General features: G+C 40.3%; 1 protein-coding gene across 3 annotated transcripts in view; it reads right to left on the bottom strand.

The window, feature by feature from the left end:
* Positions 1 to 8,279, bottom strand: part of GRIN3A (glutamate ionotropic receptor NMDA type subunit 3A) — a 184,499-nt gene extending 176,220 nt beyond the window's left edge. For all 3 annotated transcript variants that reach the window (XM_017884301.1, XM_017884302.1, XM_017884303.1), the window contains exon 1: positions 6,915 to 8,279. In XM_017884301.1, the coding sequence (XP_017739790.1) occupies positions 6,915 to 7,613 (699 nt within the window). In that variant the 5' untranslated portion in view covers positions 7,614 to 8,279. The remainder of the gene's footprint in view (positions 1 to 6,914) is intronic.
* Positions 8,280 to 14,130: the final 5,851 nt, after the last annotated feature.

Below are 14,130 nucleotides of genomic sequence, written 5' to 3'. Positions count from 1 at the left end.
CACTACAATTTATTCTTTCTAAAATATGTATTTTCATACTGAAGTATTGAAAGTCTAGATGAGAAAGTGTAAAGACAACTTATCTTTTTTCTCTTATTATTTTTTAATTCAGTAGGTAAAAATGCTTATTTTTAGAAAAATAGAAGCATGAATGAGAAAAATGTAGACTTTCACCCTCTATAATCACTGTTAAGATTTTTATAAAGTTCTAGACTTCATATTTTACAGGAACAAGGTCACACTTTATACACATTTTTGTAAAATTTTTCTATCTGTGTCAATAAATATATCCTCATTTTGAATGAGTATATTGTACTCCATTAAAAAATTATGATTCAATTAATTAAATTCCCATTGTTTTGAACATTTATTGTGTAATACGCTTTTAATAGTCCAACCTGGAAGTAGATACTTCTCTCTTTTATCCTTTTTTTTTTTTTCTGGGATATTACCAAAGCTGTGATGGATCCAATCTGTTCTTTGGTTGAAGGCTGACAAATAGACTAAGTTAAGAAGGCGCTATTAGTCTATTTTTCTTCTGGATGGCTTCTCACTTCCTACAATGCATAGCTCTTTCTATTTCTCCATATTTTGTCTATACATAGTCATTTACTTTACAGGGCTGTTAGGAGATTATTTAAACACATTTGCGAAAAAGCCTTAAAAAACATATATGCTACAAAAATATATATGATTAAAATTCTTCCTAAATCTATGCTTCAAATGAATAATGATGAGGTATAATTTATCCTGACTAAAAAAGGAGTCAACCTGCTTAATTCTCTACCACATGTACCCTTGCAGGCTCATCTCCATTACCAAACCGGCCCTGGCCAATCAGACACCAGCCTTTCAATATCAGTGTTTACTCCTCATGACATAATGCCAGCCAGGTCAAGGATCAATCCACTCCTTCAAGGCAGGAGATCAAACACAGTTGATAGTCTCCCTGAAAGTGCATGAATCTTACACAATTATATAAAACATCTGAGAATTTGGCCGAGGTGTCAGGTTGAGGAAAGGAGAAGGAAAGGGAGAGAGTTGGCTTACTCTTAGCTCATCTATTCTCCAATGCTCTTTTCTCCTGTGATCTCATAGCGAAAATATCAGCAAAAGACAACTGAGAGGTTAAAGATTTCAATGAGTTTGTCATTCATACATTCACTCAAAAAGTAATATGGCAGATGCTAAGAGATGTTCTTTCTTCTTGCCTAGTTTTATGGATTTGGCATCATATTTCTGGTGCTACATAGATCCTCTACTCTTGTGTATATGTGGCAGTAGACAGAGCTAGTCGAAAAAAGGACAACGAGATTTCTCATCTCTACATTTACTGTTGCCACTAAAACGAGCAATACTTTCCTAAGACAGTATACGGTCGTCTAGGGCAATGGGACTCAAAGTAGCTGGTTTGTAAATTATTATATATCCACGATGAGATAAGGAACTTGGGTCAGTATGAATCAACAAACTGCTTTCCTTATCAAGAAAGCTTGCTATGAAAAAATTTGGATGTTTGCTTTGTGGTGTAGTTGGCAGAATAGGAGTGGGAGTAGGGTAGACTCTGTATGGTCATAGTTTCCTGAATGATAGTTTGCCTATAGATAAAACTTGTGATCAATATGGAGGACCAACATTTCTCAAATATCTTGGGCATCTTGATGATATTTCTATGGCAGGACCTAAGACTCTAGAAGTTGTGTTAGATGTGCCATAGGTTAAAAGTTGCTGTTAATACAGAAACAGTACTGTGACGTGCCTTCTTTTTCCAGGCAAGTGTGTAACCTACTTAGGAACTTGGTTTTTTTTTTTGTTGTTTGTTTCTAAACCCACTTTGTCTTTAAGAGAAACAAAATGAGGGAGAGGGTAAAGAGGAAGGTGTGAGGGTGAATGGAAGCATTTTACATGTGAATCATATCTCATTTTGATTAGTTATTGCTAATAGAAAATTAGTTGAACTTTAACACTTAAGTGATTCTTATCAGATAATGACCAACATCTCTCCACTAGTTATTTGGCTAACACTATAAATTTTCCAAGTACTTTTACTTTTTCATTTGGTTCATAAAATATCTTTGTCAGATTGGTGAAGTACCTTCTTTTGATTGATAAGTGTAAATTCTCATTGATAAGTGTAGATTCTCAGAGATAAGTGTAGATTCTCAGAGATAGTCACATGCCCAAAATTACATGGCTAGTAAGAGACAGATTGGGAACATCTGCAATGAAAGAGGCAGATTGGGAACATTTTGGCCACTATTTCATATGCATTTCATTACATTGTGCTCTTTTAACTAATGTGGTTGGAATTTGACTGGGGGGTTATTTATAAAATAAAATCTAATGGTACAAAATCCATGGTGCCTTCTGCAGCACCAGAGGATAAAACACAAGGAATTAGAAATTGGCATCAGTCTTCAGACAGCTCAGCTGATTCGATCATAAATTAACTCTAAGATATAATGGTCAGGCAAAATCAAGAGCAAATATATTTTTCATGGATTCAGTGATACTCTTCAGGCAAGCACAAAGAAAAGTGGGAGAGACAAACTAATTGCTCAATAAATAGCATCTGCTAGTCTCCTTTGCTCTACTTACCTAGAAAAACTAATACATATTGTAAGTAAATTACTAAATTAAAAAATACTTCCAAGTTAATGCCAGGTCTCTGTTCTTCAAGAGGAACCTGTAAAAGATCACTGCTTTAAAAAGTTTTACATCATTTGACGTTTAATTTGAAATTGTTTATCTTAAAGTCAGCAACAATTAGATGCGACTGTCAGCTATTCATCATGAATTGCAGAATACATTTCTCCCATAGGAGAAAGAGCTGTGCTTTGCATAGAGCAAGTCAAAGAAAACCAATGCAGTTGAGAGCAGATGTTTTAAAAATAAATAGCCCTTACAGGTCCCCTCATGAGGTACCCCTGTGCCATGCAAAAATAGTGCTATATTAGCCAAATTCTAATAAATAGGCTTCAGTGCTTAGTCCTGTACTGTCAGAGAAAATGGACAATCTAAAACACTTGTATTTCCATGAAAGAAGCATATATTAATTTGTTAGTACATATCACTCATGAAGCAGGCAAAGTTGTGGTTGGTGTATTCAACAAGAGTGTTGAAAATAGTAGTGTGATCACTTTGTTTTTTTTAATAAAAAAAAATTTAAGAGTCGGGGTCTTACTATGTTGCCCAGGGTGGCATGGAACTCCTGGGCTCAAGCAGTCCTCCTGCCTCAGCCTCCCAGGTAGCTGAGACTACACATAGACACCACCATGCCTGGCTGAGCAGTCACTTTTGAATTGCATGGATTTGGATCTAAGCCAATCATATTACATCATTAACTCTGCCTAACAGAACCAATATGAAGTTAACGTGAGACGTATATTATCTTTAAAAATGTGTACTTGTCACTACTTCAGCAGGTAAACTTTAAGGAGCTAACTTTGAAGAAACTACACAAACCCTGTAGAAGAAAAAGTCATATGGAAAGGAAAGAGGAAGAAAGTATAACTGCAGGAACTTAATTTAAGTGTAAATGGAATTAGGTTCATATTCAGCATCATTATTTGAAGGTCATAAGAATAGAATTTAGAACAAAGAAGTAATCATTTTAATAAAACAGGTTAGCCTCAAGTGGGGTTTGAGTGTTGTAGTGAAGTCAGAATTCTTTTGATGGAAAACTGCTTTGACTCCATCCTTTGTTTAATGTTATATTAAGCTTTTATTATGCAGTTATAATATGCATATGTTTTCCAAAAGTAGTTAATTAACTTACTTTTAATGAATTTCCCTACCTGAAAGAAGTTGATCCCCTAGAAAGTGATGATCTTATGTGATGATCTTGTTTTGAATACGTAGTATGTTGAAATAGAACTATTATGCTTTTCTCAGGGGTTTGTTCATCTCAGTGGTAGCTCTTTCTATTTAAGAGTTGTGGCACTGCCGGGCGCGGTGGCTCAAGCCTGTAATCCCAGGACTTTGAGGCCTAGACGTGGCGGATTCACGAGTCAGAGATCCGAGACCATCCTGGCTAATCGGTGAAACCCGCATCTCTATCTAAAAAGAAAAAAAATTAACAAAAAAGTAGCTTGGCGAGGTGGATCGGGCGCCTGTAGTCCCCAGCTACTCAGCTGAGGACTGAAGGCAGGAGAATGGCGTAAACCCCGGTGAGGCGGAGCTTGCAGTGAGCAGAGATCATGGCCACTGCAGTTGAACTCCAGCTGGGTCGGCATGAGACTCCGTCTCAAAAAAAAAAAAAAAAAAAACCAAAAAAGAAAAAGAAAGAAGTTGTGGCAGGATGTTAATAAAACTATTGCTCATTATTTAAAACCTTCAGATGAATGTAATCAACAGCCCAAAAGAAAGTGAGAAAAAACAGCTATTGCTGCTCTTGCTCTGAAAGCAATTTTGATTTAAGTAAGGGACACAATTTTATTTTACTTGGTTGTGTGAAAAAGTCCACTTTCTTCTAGAATCGTTTATTCAGGCAGTGGCACACAACCAACAAATTAGGTCACTGGGCAGTAGACTCCAAGGATGGTGGCTAGATTAAGTCAATTTTATTTAATGTGTAAAATGAGTTTGACATCCTTTTATATATAGAAAGTTTTTAAAAATCACATCACTGCATTAGAGGAAGGTCCACTTTTCCAGAGAAGCAAGGGAAAGATCAGTTATTATTTTCACGGAAAGCGGATTACGATCATCTTAAAATTACATATTACAGTGACTTGACATTTACCAGAACATTTTAAACATAGAATATTATAGAATGACATTTAAATGATATAGGAAAAGTAAGACAAGTTAGATATGTTTGAATTTAAAATACAAAGGGAGATGAAAGAAAATGTAGTCAGTTGAACAAACTAGATCTGAGTTAATATAATAATCTCTCCCTTTCAAGATGTGTGCCATGAAAGTAACAGTGACAACAGTGATTTAAAACATGTTTCTGAGTTGAAATACAGAAGCAAATGTGCTTGACAGAGTATGTATTTTATTGTCGGCTTGTACCTGGAGGACTTTATTGTACCCCTCAACCCCTGGTCTTAGAGCTTTGAAGTTTACAGATTCTGGATTTTGCTTCATGGTTTTTCTGGTCTCCTTGTTGTAATGTGCTGTCGGCTGCATACATTCATTCTAGAACACAACTTCCCTTCTAACTAAGGAACACGAATTCTGGTGAAAAATTCTTGCTACTTAAGACTCTTGCCAAACAATCTACAAATGAAAAGGAGTCTGGAGACCGTGACCACTACTGGCAACTTATGAAATAGTAGGTAATAAAGAAGCAATGATGAGAAGCAAGTGATGCTGACTCCTGCATTTTGTTAGGTCTGATTCTACATGTATATTAATAATGATGCACCCTATGGATGCAATTTCATGTTTATAACACTTTGGTCATGGGCAGCATTGTGCACCCGTGTTTCCCATGCCTTCCCATCTGCTGTCTACACCATTCAGATTCAGGTGACAGAAATATTTTATGTAAAAGTTAATTATCCTACACTCTACAGATCAAATCTCTGTAGTTCAGCCAGGAATCTTCTGGGCAACTGCTGAAAATGGCTTGCACTCACCCTTCCTAAGATTAAAATGTAAGATTTATTTTTTTCCAGAAAAGAAATCTTTAGTACTCCCTTGACAATTTATGCTTAGATTCTATCAAACTTTTCATTGTATATTGCCCTGACTCATTTTAGTTTTTATCTCGGCACATATATCAAAAGTGGAAGAAGATTGGAAATACATATTTTTCCAGCTGCAAGAGTTGAGTGAAAATGATGTAAAGTCAGAAATCCTCCGTAGTGTGGACATTTTTACTAGTACATTGACCAACGTTGATCAAGTCCCCGGACTTTTCTCAGTTTCTCAGTCTTTGAAATGGACGCATGCCAGTTACCTATTTGCTTCATAAATACTTTGTGCAAGCCTTAACACAGCTTGAGATTATGATAAAAGTAACATATAAAAGGCAGAAAACTCATTACTAAAAGGACTCTATCTTGTCCTTAAATATTCATCTCCTCATTATTACTTGTCAACGTTAAGTTCACAAATAGCTCTTTCATTGAAAATATATTTAGCTTTTTTAATCAATAAGAAACTAAATCATTTAATTCCTTTTTAAAAATTCTTAGATGATGGGGACAGGAATGGGCTGAACACAGCAACTGAATACCAGCCTCTGAGTCCACATTACATAGAAGGAAAGTAGGGACAAAGAAACAATCCCCAGATAAATCTCCCCGTCCATCTTTACGCTTTTATATATTTCTAATGCTTTCCAATATCCAAGACTAATTGACCACTCTTCTTTACCTATGGCTTCTGTACTAGGTGCAGATTTTTCTATTTCCCCGAAGGAATTCTGAGCGATGTGCTTTCTTGCTTACACTCTTGCCTAAGGCTCAGGCACACCTTCCGAAGAAGTCAGAGAGAGCAGATGCTGCTTTTCCGCCACATGCTGTCAGAGTTCCTCTTGGGAGTGTGACACCTAGCAGGGAGCCAGGGATACCCCACCCCCATACTCTGCTCTTGTGGGTCTTCAGAACCTTGACCGCTCTCCACAGTTCTGAACCTCGACTTCTACTTCCCGTTGGGCATCCACTAGATTTCTCCCAGCCGGTCAAAACATGATTTTCTCTCATATTCTCCCCACATCTTTCCTTCCAGCCGCGACATCGCTGCGCGTTTTATTTCCATCCGCGCTTAAAATGTTTTATTCTACTTCTACTAAGGTCCTTCTACCTATCGACTACGCACATGGCCCAATCGTTAAACAATATCAAAGTTATAAAGCAACAACTCCCCTCAGACTTTACCCAGCCGTTTTCTCTCCCCTCATGCAATGGTCCCGGCCCCCAGCAGCGCCCATCTCCACTCACGCACCAGACTCCTCTCACCTGACTCTCCCGCGGAAACTCGTGGCGGACGATGCTGATTACTGGAATGTGCAGGACTAAGCTGACCAAGTCGAGCTCCATCATCTCGCCCTGGCTCTGGGGGAAGGCGAGCAGCGCCGACACTCCTTGCACCACTACGGTATGGCACACACTTTGCAGGAAGGAGAAAGGGTCACTGCTCCACGGCGAGCTAGGGGAGGAGAAGGGCAAAAGCGGCAGATCGCCCAGGCCTGCCTCAATGGCCATCACTACTTCCAAAGACAGGTTGTAGGGCAGCAGCCCTTCCACGCGGTTCAGGTTGTCCACGGCGAATAGGAGGGCGTCCCGTGGCCACAGGGTCTTCGCCCTGGCGCCCTTGCCGGGCTTAGGGGAGCCCGGCGGCCCCCGGCCATGCAGGGTGCTCCCCAACCAGCGTGCGCCCGGAGAGGGCGCCGGGGACCGCCTCGTCCCTGGCTCCGGCTCATCCCTCTGGGATCCTGCCGGGCTGCCGTCTGGAGCGCGGCTGGCCGCGCGGGGGGCCGTGCTCCAGGGCTGCAAGTGCACCGCGCCCACCCTCACCGCGTGCCCGATGCGCTTGAGGATCTGGCAGGGCTGCGGGTGCGAGGAGGAGCCGGGCACCCCAGCCAGCACCAGTGCGCAGGGCGGCGGCAACAGCAGACAGACCCTGCTCAGCAGCCACCACAAACTCAGTCTCCTCATTACTGTGACCCGCAGGGAGAAAGCGCGCCCCCTCCTGCGCCGGTCTCTCCCCTCTGCAGCCGCTGCCTGAGGTCTCCGCCTCCAGGTCCCGCGCGCAGCTTCACTCCACTCGGTGAAGCAGTCCCAGGAGCTGGAGCGGTCTCTAGGCCATCCAAGTTGGAGCCTAGCACACCCCCGGCAGTCTCAGATCCCGCTCCCAGGTCCCTCCGCCTGGCATCCTCTGCCCGCCCGGTCACTGCGCGCAGCAGGCAGGCGGGCGGGCCGGTGCCTGTCACCCGCGGTTGGAGCGCCCGTTCCCTGCCCTCCCCATCTACAGGGCGCCTCGGGCACTGCGTCCGGCCCCGCGAGGCGGCTGGGCTGAGAAGCAGCCGGAGTTCCTCAGGGGCAGCAGTGACAGAGGAGCAACGCGCTCTCACTTGGATTCTTTTCCTTTTCTGCCTGGGCGAGACCCACTTATTTCCTGAGGTCGCGTTGGAGGGGCGTTCACGCCCGGGGTGTGGAAAAGAAGCCAAATCCACCTTGTTCCACTGTCGGCCACCCTCCTGCAGGCTCCCCCAGCGCTGACTTCATTTTCTCTCTTCTCTCGCTACTTCCTCTCTGCCTCTCTTCGGTTATTTTTCCGCGGAGTCGCCACCGCCGCTGGCTTCCTAGGAGGAGCAACGCGACTGGCCAGCAAAGGGTGGCTCTGCTCTGAGCGCCAAAGTTCTCCCCGCCTCAGCCGGCGCCTCCCTGTTGCTGAGCCCTGGCGCCTGCCTGTCGCTTGGCTGCGCTAAACGCCCACTGTTCGTGAGATTCCCGAGTGGCACATCCCGCGCCCCTGAAAAGTCCTCTCCCCTCAAAGGCTGGGAGTCGTAGTTGGCAAAATTCCCTAAGACCTAAGAAGGAAAAAAGGACTCTGAGCCAGTGAGAATTCTGAATTCGGAGTCGCACCTGAGGGATCTGAAATTCGGTGGTTCACTGAAATAGGTTCAAAGAGGCTGTGATTTAACGAGCTTCTGGATGTGTCGCTTTTTTTCTAGCTAAGGGTATTAAAGTAAGAATTATTTACACATTTTTATCTCCTCAGCTTCTTTCTCTCTGGCATGTGTGCCTTTGCATTTTTTTTTTTTTTTAAAGAATCCCTGTTTTTAGGTTCTCAGAATTAAAACAAAGTGAATTCAAAGCAATTGTTTTAGTTCAATAAAGAGTTTCAAAGTACTTTGAGTTTCAAATGCAGTCAACAGCAGTTCCCAGTTTAGATCAAGAGTCCCCAGATCACAGTTTCTACTAAGTTATTTCATTTGTATGGTAATACAGTGAAGTCAATGTGTTGTGATCTAATCTTTTCCTCCATGATTTGAATAATCTGAAACTAGAAGGTAAGGAAAGAGTTAAGGGCAGGCCTGTGGTTTGCACATATACAGTAGATTAATTTTATTTTATTCCACAGTATTGTTTAGTAGGAGGGAGAGATCCATGGGGTGGAGCAAGCATTGGGGATCAGCATTTCTAAGTCTAATACCACTTCAGGAGAACCATGACCTTGGCAATTTATTTCACCCAACCTTGCCCTGCTGTTTGGATCTGCTAAATTGTTATGCAAATACAGCTGGCTTTTAGCTCTGGAGAGTTGATTTGATTCATGAGCTAAAGTTTCCATCATGCTTTAAATCCTGGGATGAAGAGACTCAAGTGAAGTGAAAATCCCAAGAAGGTTGCAAAGTGAATGCTGTTTTCCTCAGCCCAGATCTTTAAAGATATCTCAGAACAAATTTACTAGACATTCAACATCGTTTTTGCAAGACTGGATTGCTAGAGAAGAAAAGTCTCCCGTGAGACAAAAGTGAAAATCATAGTAGGGGGCTGAATGAGGAGGGAAAGAAATCCTCCTGATGCCTGAGAGAACATCCCATGAATGGAGATAAGCTGCCTCTAATGTGCTGGAAATTCCCCCTTGTTCCAGAGGATTCCATTGATTGAGATCTGAATAAGAAAAGTATAGAAGCGTGGGGTCCTTACATTGCAGGAAGATTGAGTATCTACTAATTGTATAGTAAGGAGGTATGTTTGTCTGTACTCGAGTGTGTGTTTTGAAGAGTATAACGTATAACATTACAGGTCATGACCATGCTTCAGAGTGGTACTGTTAGTCATTGGCATTACACTTATGTTCAGATCAGATTCCCAAGAAAACACATGATGATGGAGAATAGTTTGATCTGATCATTAATAACATCTTAGAATCACTGTATATGCGTTAGGTTTTTCACAAGTTCATGACTGCCTCAAGGGAATAACTGAACTGCTCTTACACAGAAGACCTTCCCAAGTTTCTGAGGATAATACTGCACCAGGTTGTGATAAAACTCTAGTTAAACCTGGTGAATACTGAGTGAACAATGAAGAATGGCTCTCCCTTCTTGCGCTTCCTTTTGTTTCTTTTGGGGCTTTTCAATTATAATTGACTGGTGTCCTTCCTGTTTTCCTTTTGCTGCTTGGTTTTCTTTGTTCAAATCATGGTGGTCTGAGCGTATCTAACAAAGTTGTTCTCTCTCCTTTCCCCAAATCTTCTTTTTCCTTTTCCCTTTCTCCTTCTTGTCCACCTTTTTCATGTGTCAAGGGTCATCATTTTCAAAGTTCATTTAAATTCAACAACCAGTTTTTAAGCTCCTAGTATGTGTCAAGCATTGTTGTCGGACCATCCTGGAAACAGATGAATAAACTCTAGAAAAGTGGAGTTTTCCCCTTTCCACAGGATCACATAGTCAATAAGTGAACAAAATGCTAACATAGAGCTTATATTCTAGTGTGAAAGAGACAATAAAATATACAAATAAATAAATAAATAAATGTAGGGTATGTTAATTGGTGCTAAGTAGAAAAAGAAAGCAGTGTAGAGGAAGTATTAGGAGGAGGATGGGTTGTTATTTTAGATGGGAAAGCCAAGGAAGACCTCCCTGAGAAGACAGCTTTTGAATAAAGATGTAAAGGGGGGTAAGGGAGTAATTCATGTGAATACTCTAGGCAAGAATTTCCAAGCAGGGTAAACTACATGCCAAGGCCCCGAGTGTTTCTGGAAGGTTTAAAGAATAAAGAGGGGTCTGGAGTGACTGGAGCAAAATGATCCAGGGTGAAGGTTGTGGCAGGCCAGGTCAGAGAGGCAATGAAGAGGTGGCAGACAATGTAAGCCAATGAAGAGCTCTGGCTTCTACTCTGAATGAGATGAGAAGGCATGAGGGCAGGGACATTGGGCAGAAGAGTGATAGAACTAATACTTTAACGGGATTACTACAGTTGTTTTGTTACTAATAGACGAAAAGTGGTTAAGAGTGGAAGCCAGAGGAGGAGAAAAGGAGATGAGGCTATTGCAATAAGCCACGTGAAAATTAACATTACTGTCAAATCGTAAAAATCAACCTCAGTAGGTTTATGTGATCATCCCCATTCTAAAGAAGAGGACATTGAATTTGAGAAAAGTTGAGTTATTTGCACAAAATTGTTATATAGTGAGTGGCATTGTGGCTTCAATATTTCAAGTTCATCCCAGCTGTGTGGTTGATAGCAAAAATCAGTTGAATTTCAAAATTGGCTCACTCAGAGATTAAGCTTTTTAAAAATTATTTTCTGATTCAAAATGAGAATTACTGATCTAAGAACCCATGTTGGAGAGTCAAACAAGCCAGAACAAATCCAAATGTAACATGTGCTTTTGTTCACATCTGTGTTTTCTGGTACCAGTAACGGATGGACTAAAAGCTGAGATATATTGCTGTGGTGGTAGCTAAGGAAAGGCTACAGTAAAGGATGCTGTGGGAATCAGGAGTTAGATTCTTTGCTCAGTATTATTTCTCCTATGGATATGACATTTAACCTCTCACAGCTGAAGCTTCCTCCTCTGTACTGCAGTTGTGGTGACATATCTTGGCAGTTGTCTATATAGATGCAACAGTATACAGCCTCCTGTGAACCTTTTCAAGTTCCATGGGAATGGGAGGCTTCTGGTGAGTCTGGAAAACTATCTTGTGTTTTTTCCTATACCTTGACTTATTACAAGTTGTATTCACATCTATCTTTGTTTTGGTAAATGGCCATAATATTAAATGGCATGTCCCTAATTCTGGGTCAGCCTTTTCTTTTCAATAGTAATTATGTAGATTTTATCAATATTCAGATGAAAATGTGTTCTCCCCTAGCTAGTGCATACCCATAGTCTCAAATTGTGCTGTCTTCCACATTGGCTCCTTTGTTTCTATTGCCAAGGACCTTGTTGTCGTATGAATCTTCCTGGATAAAAGCGAAAAGCAAACAAACAAAAATATGTGGAACTCTTAGATAATCTATGGTAGCAGAATTTTAGGAGGGAATGAATCTAGAAAAAAAGTAGGTCAGTTTAGAGGAGCAGACCCTGAGGGCTCATCTATCCAAAGCCTAACTATTTTTTCTCATTCCCCCAATTAAAAACAAGCCTATATTCACTCAATACTTTGTAATACTGTTCTGCATTCTACTAATTAGGCATTAATTTTGGCAACAATCATTCTCTTTTAAAAATGCAATTAACTCTCATGATTTGGGGACTATCAGTCAATCACAGATTAGTATAAATTATTTTATCCTGATTGGTATAAAATTAATATCCTGTTGGGATTTTGGGGGGAAAAGAAGGGAAATAAGTTTATTTTGCATTATAAAGGATTTTGGGAACATAAGAGATCTTAAGGAAGAATTTCAGAAGATGTGCAACAAATATTCCTTACTCTAGAGCTTTTATCTTGAGTAACTTCTACATGCCAGGCACATTGTATACAGGATTCAGGTAGAACGTTCCTCAATAATTTTTAGGCAGACTGAGAAATTGCAAACAGGAGAAAAGGGACCTTAGAAACTAAGAAAATGGTGTGACAAAGAGGAAGCAAAAATCTAGTCTATCTTGTCCAATTCAAAATATTGCCTATGCTTTGACCTTATGCTGGAAAACACAAAGGATACTGTCTTTTCTTTTGCGTCACATAATCCCCTACACCCAAGAAACCAAATTCAAGCCAGGGCTATTACCTGTCTGTAAATTAGGAATTGCCAATAGTTGCTGTTTACCTTTCAGCTATGAAAAAGCACATTATGGTATCCTTAATCAGGGGAGTCAGCCATCAGCTGTGACAAGTGCTTGGCCTTTTCAACATCCGCCAGGATTATTAGCTGAGTGTTTGGATTTCCTGATTTCTTTTCTAAACCTCACACTAAAGAGAACTCAGATAGGGATTGGAGAAGCTAATATGGCAGTCTCTCTCAATCACTCTCTTTTTGTGTGTGTGATAATCATTTCAATTTAGTGTTTATCCAAATGAGCTATGGAATAAAACTTGGCCCATCACAGACTGGGACATTTTTAAGGACTTTTTTGTGCTTAATTTGCAGAACTAGTTTTATAACTGCAGCCAAAAGAATTTGGAAATTTTCTAAAAGCTTATTTGCCTTCATGGATCTTATGCCTTGCATCTGTAAAACATTTAGTCTATAGAAACATAGTTTTATTCCTTTAGAAAGAGACTTTAAGAAAGACTTTTAGATGATGCTCAAGAATTATGCAGTCTTCATTATTCTAGAGCTTTTATCTTGAGTGACATCTGCATGCCAGGTAGTTGGCATGCATGATTCTTAATTTCATGACTAGACAGCTGTCCTTATTTTATAGATGATGAAACTGAGGGTTGGTGAGGTCGAGTCATTTACTGAGAAATGGGATGCAAACCCAGATTTGATATTCTTTCTTCAGAGTTCATGCTTTTTCCATCTGTACTTCAAGCATGAATGAAACCATTATGACTGGTCTTGACTGACTGTAGAACCATTATCTGACTAGTGTATAGGGATAAACATAATTACAAAGTTATTTGATTATTTATTACTTATCAGAGGATACAAATGAAAACTCACAGTTATAATATTTAAGATGATCTCAGAAAATGTTTTCCTTACTGTTTAATAGTACAAAGAGTCATGAATCATTATTATTTTCTATTTTCTTATTGGGCCACAAAACATATAGCCAGATGTCATTTGTTCATTTTGTCTGTGATGACTCCGACCTTGGCTGCAGTTTAATGTCATTGACAATATGATCTCATAATTTATTACTTTCCTTAGGGTCTCTGTGCAGCAACCACATACTCAGGATATGAAGAAATATTTTAATATGTGAAAATCTGCATGATTTGTGATAGTGCTTCTGGAATGTTCTCATTGGAAAAAGTTCAATTCTAGAGGAGCCCTTACTCTCTGTAAGGTAGACTGAAGCTTCTTATTTACATACTCTAATTGACAGACTTTAATCTGTATCAAAGGATTGAAGAGTTTGCATGGTATAAGCTAGTTTGCTCAAAAATGAGCTTGGACATACTTTATATCATGATGTGTGAGCTTTTGCTAAACAGAGTTGCTATTTCTAGGTGCTGGAGAAAAATCTCATGGGTATGCTGTATCTTCTGGGAGCTAAGCCACTCTGAAATGAGGGCTAGTCATCTAGTTATTTTTGTTGAAG

This window comes from Rhinopithecus bieti, unplaced genomic scaffold (genome assembly GCF_001698545.2).
Source record: "Rhinopithecus bieti isolate Rb0 unplaced genomic scaffold, ASM169854v2 scaffold_12088, whole genome shotgun sequence".
In the NCBI taxonomy this organism is placed as follows: Eukaryota; Metazoa; Chordata; class Mammalia; order Primates; family Cercopithecidae; genus Rhinopithecus; species Rhinopithecus bieti.
Note: the sequence above shows the minus strand (reverse complement) of the source record. Positions and strands in the feature narration are given on the sequence as shown.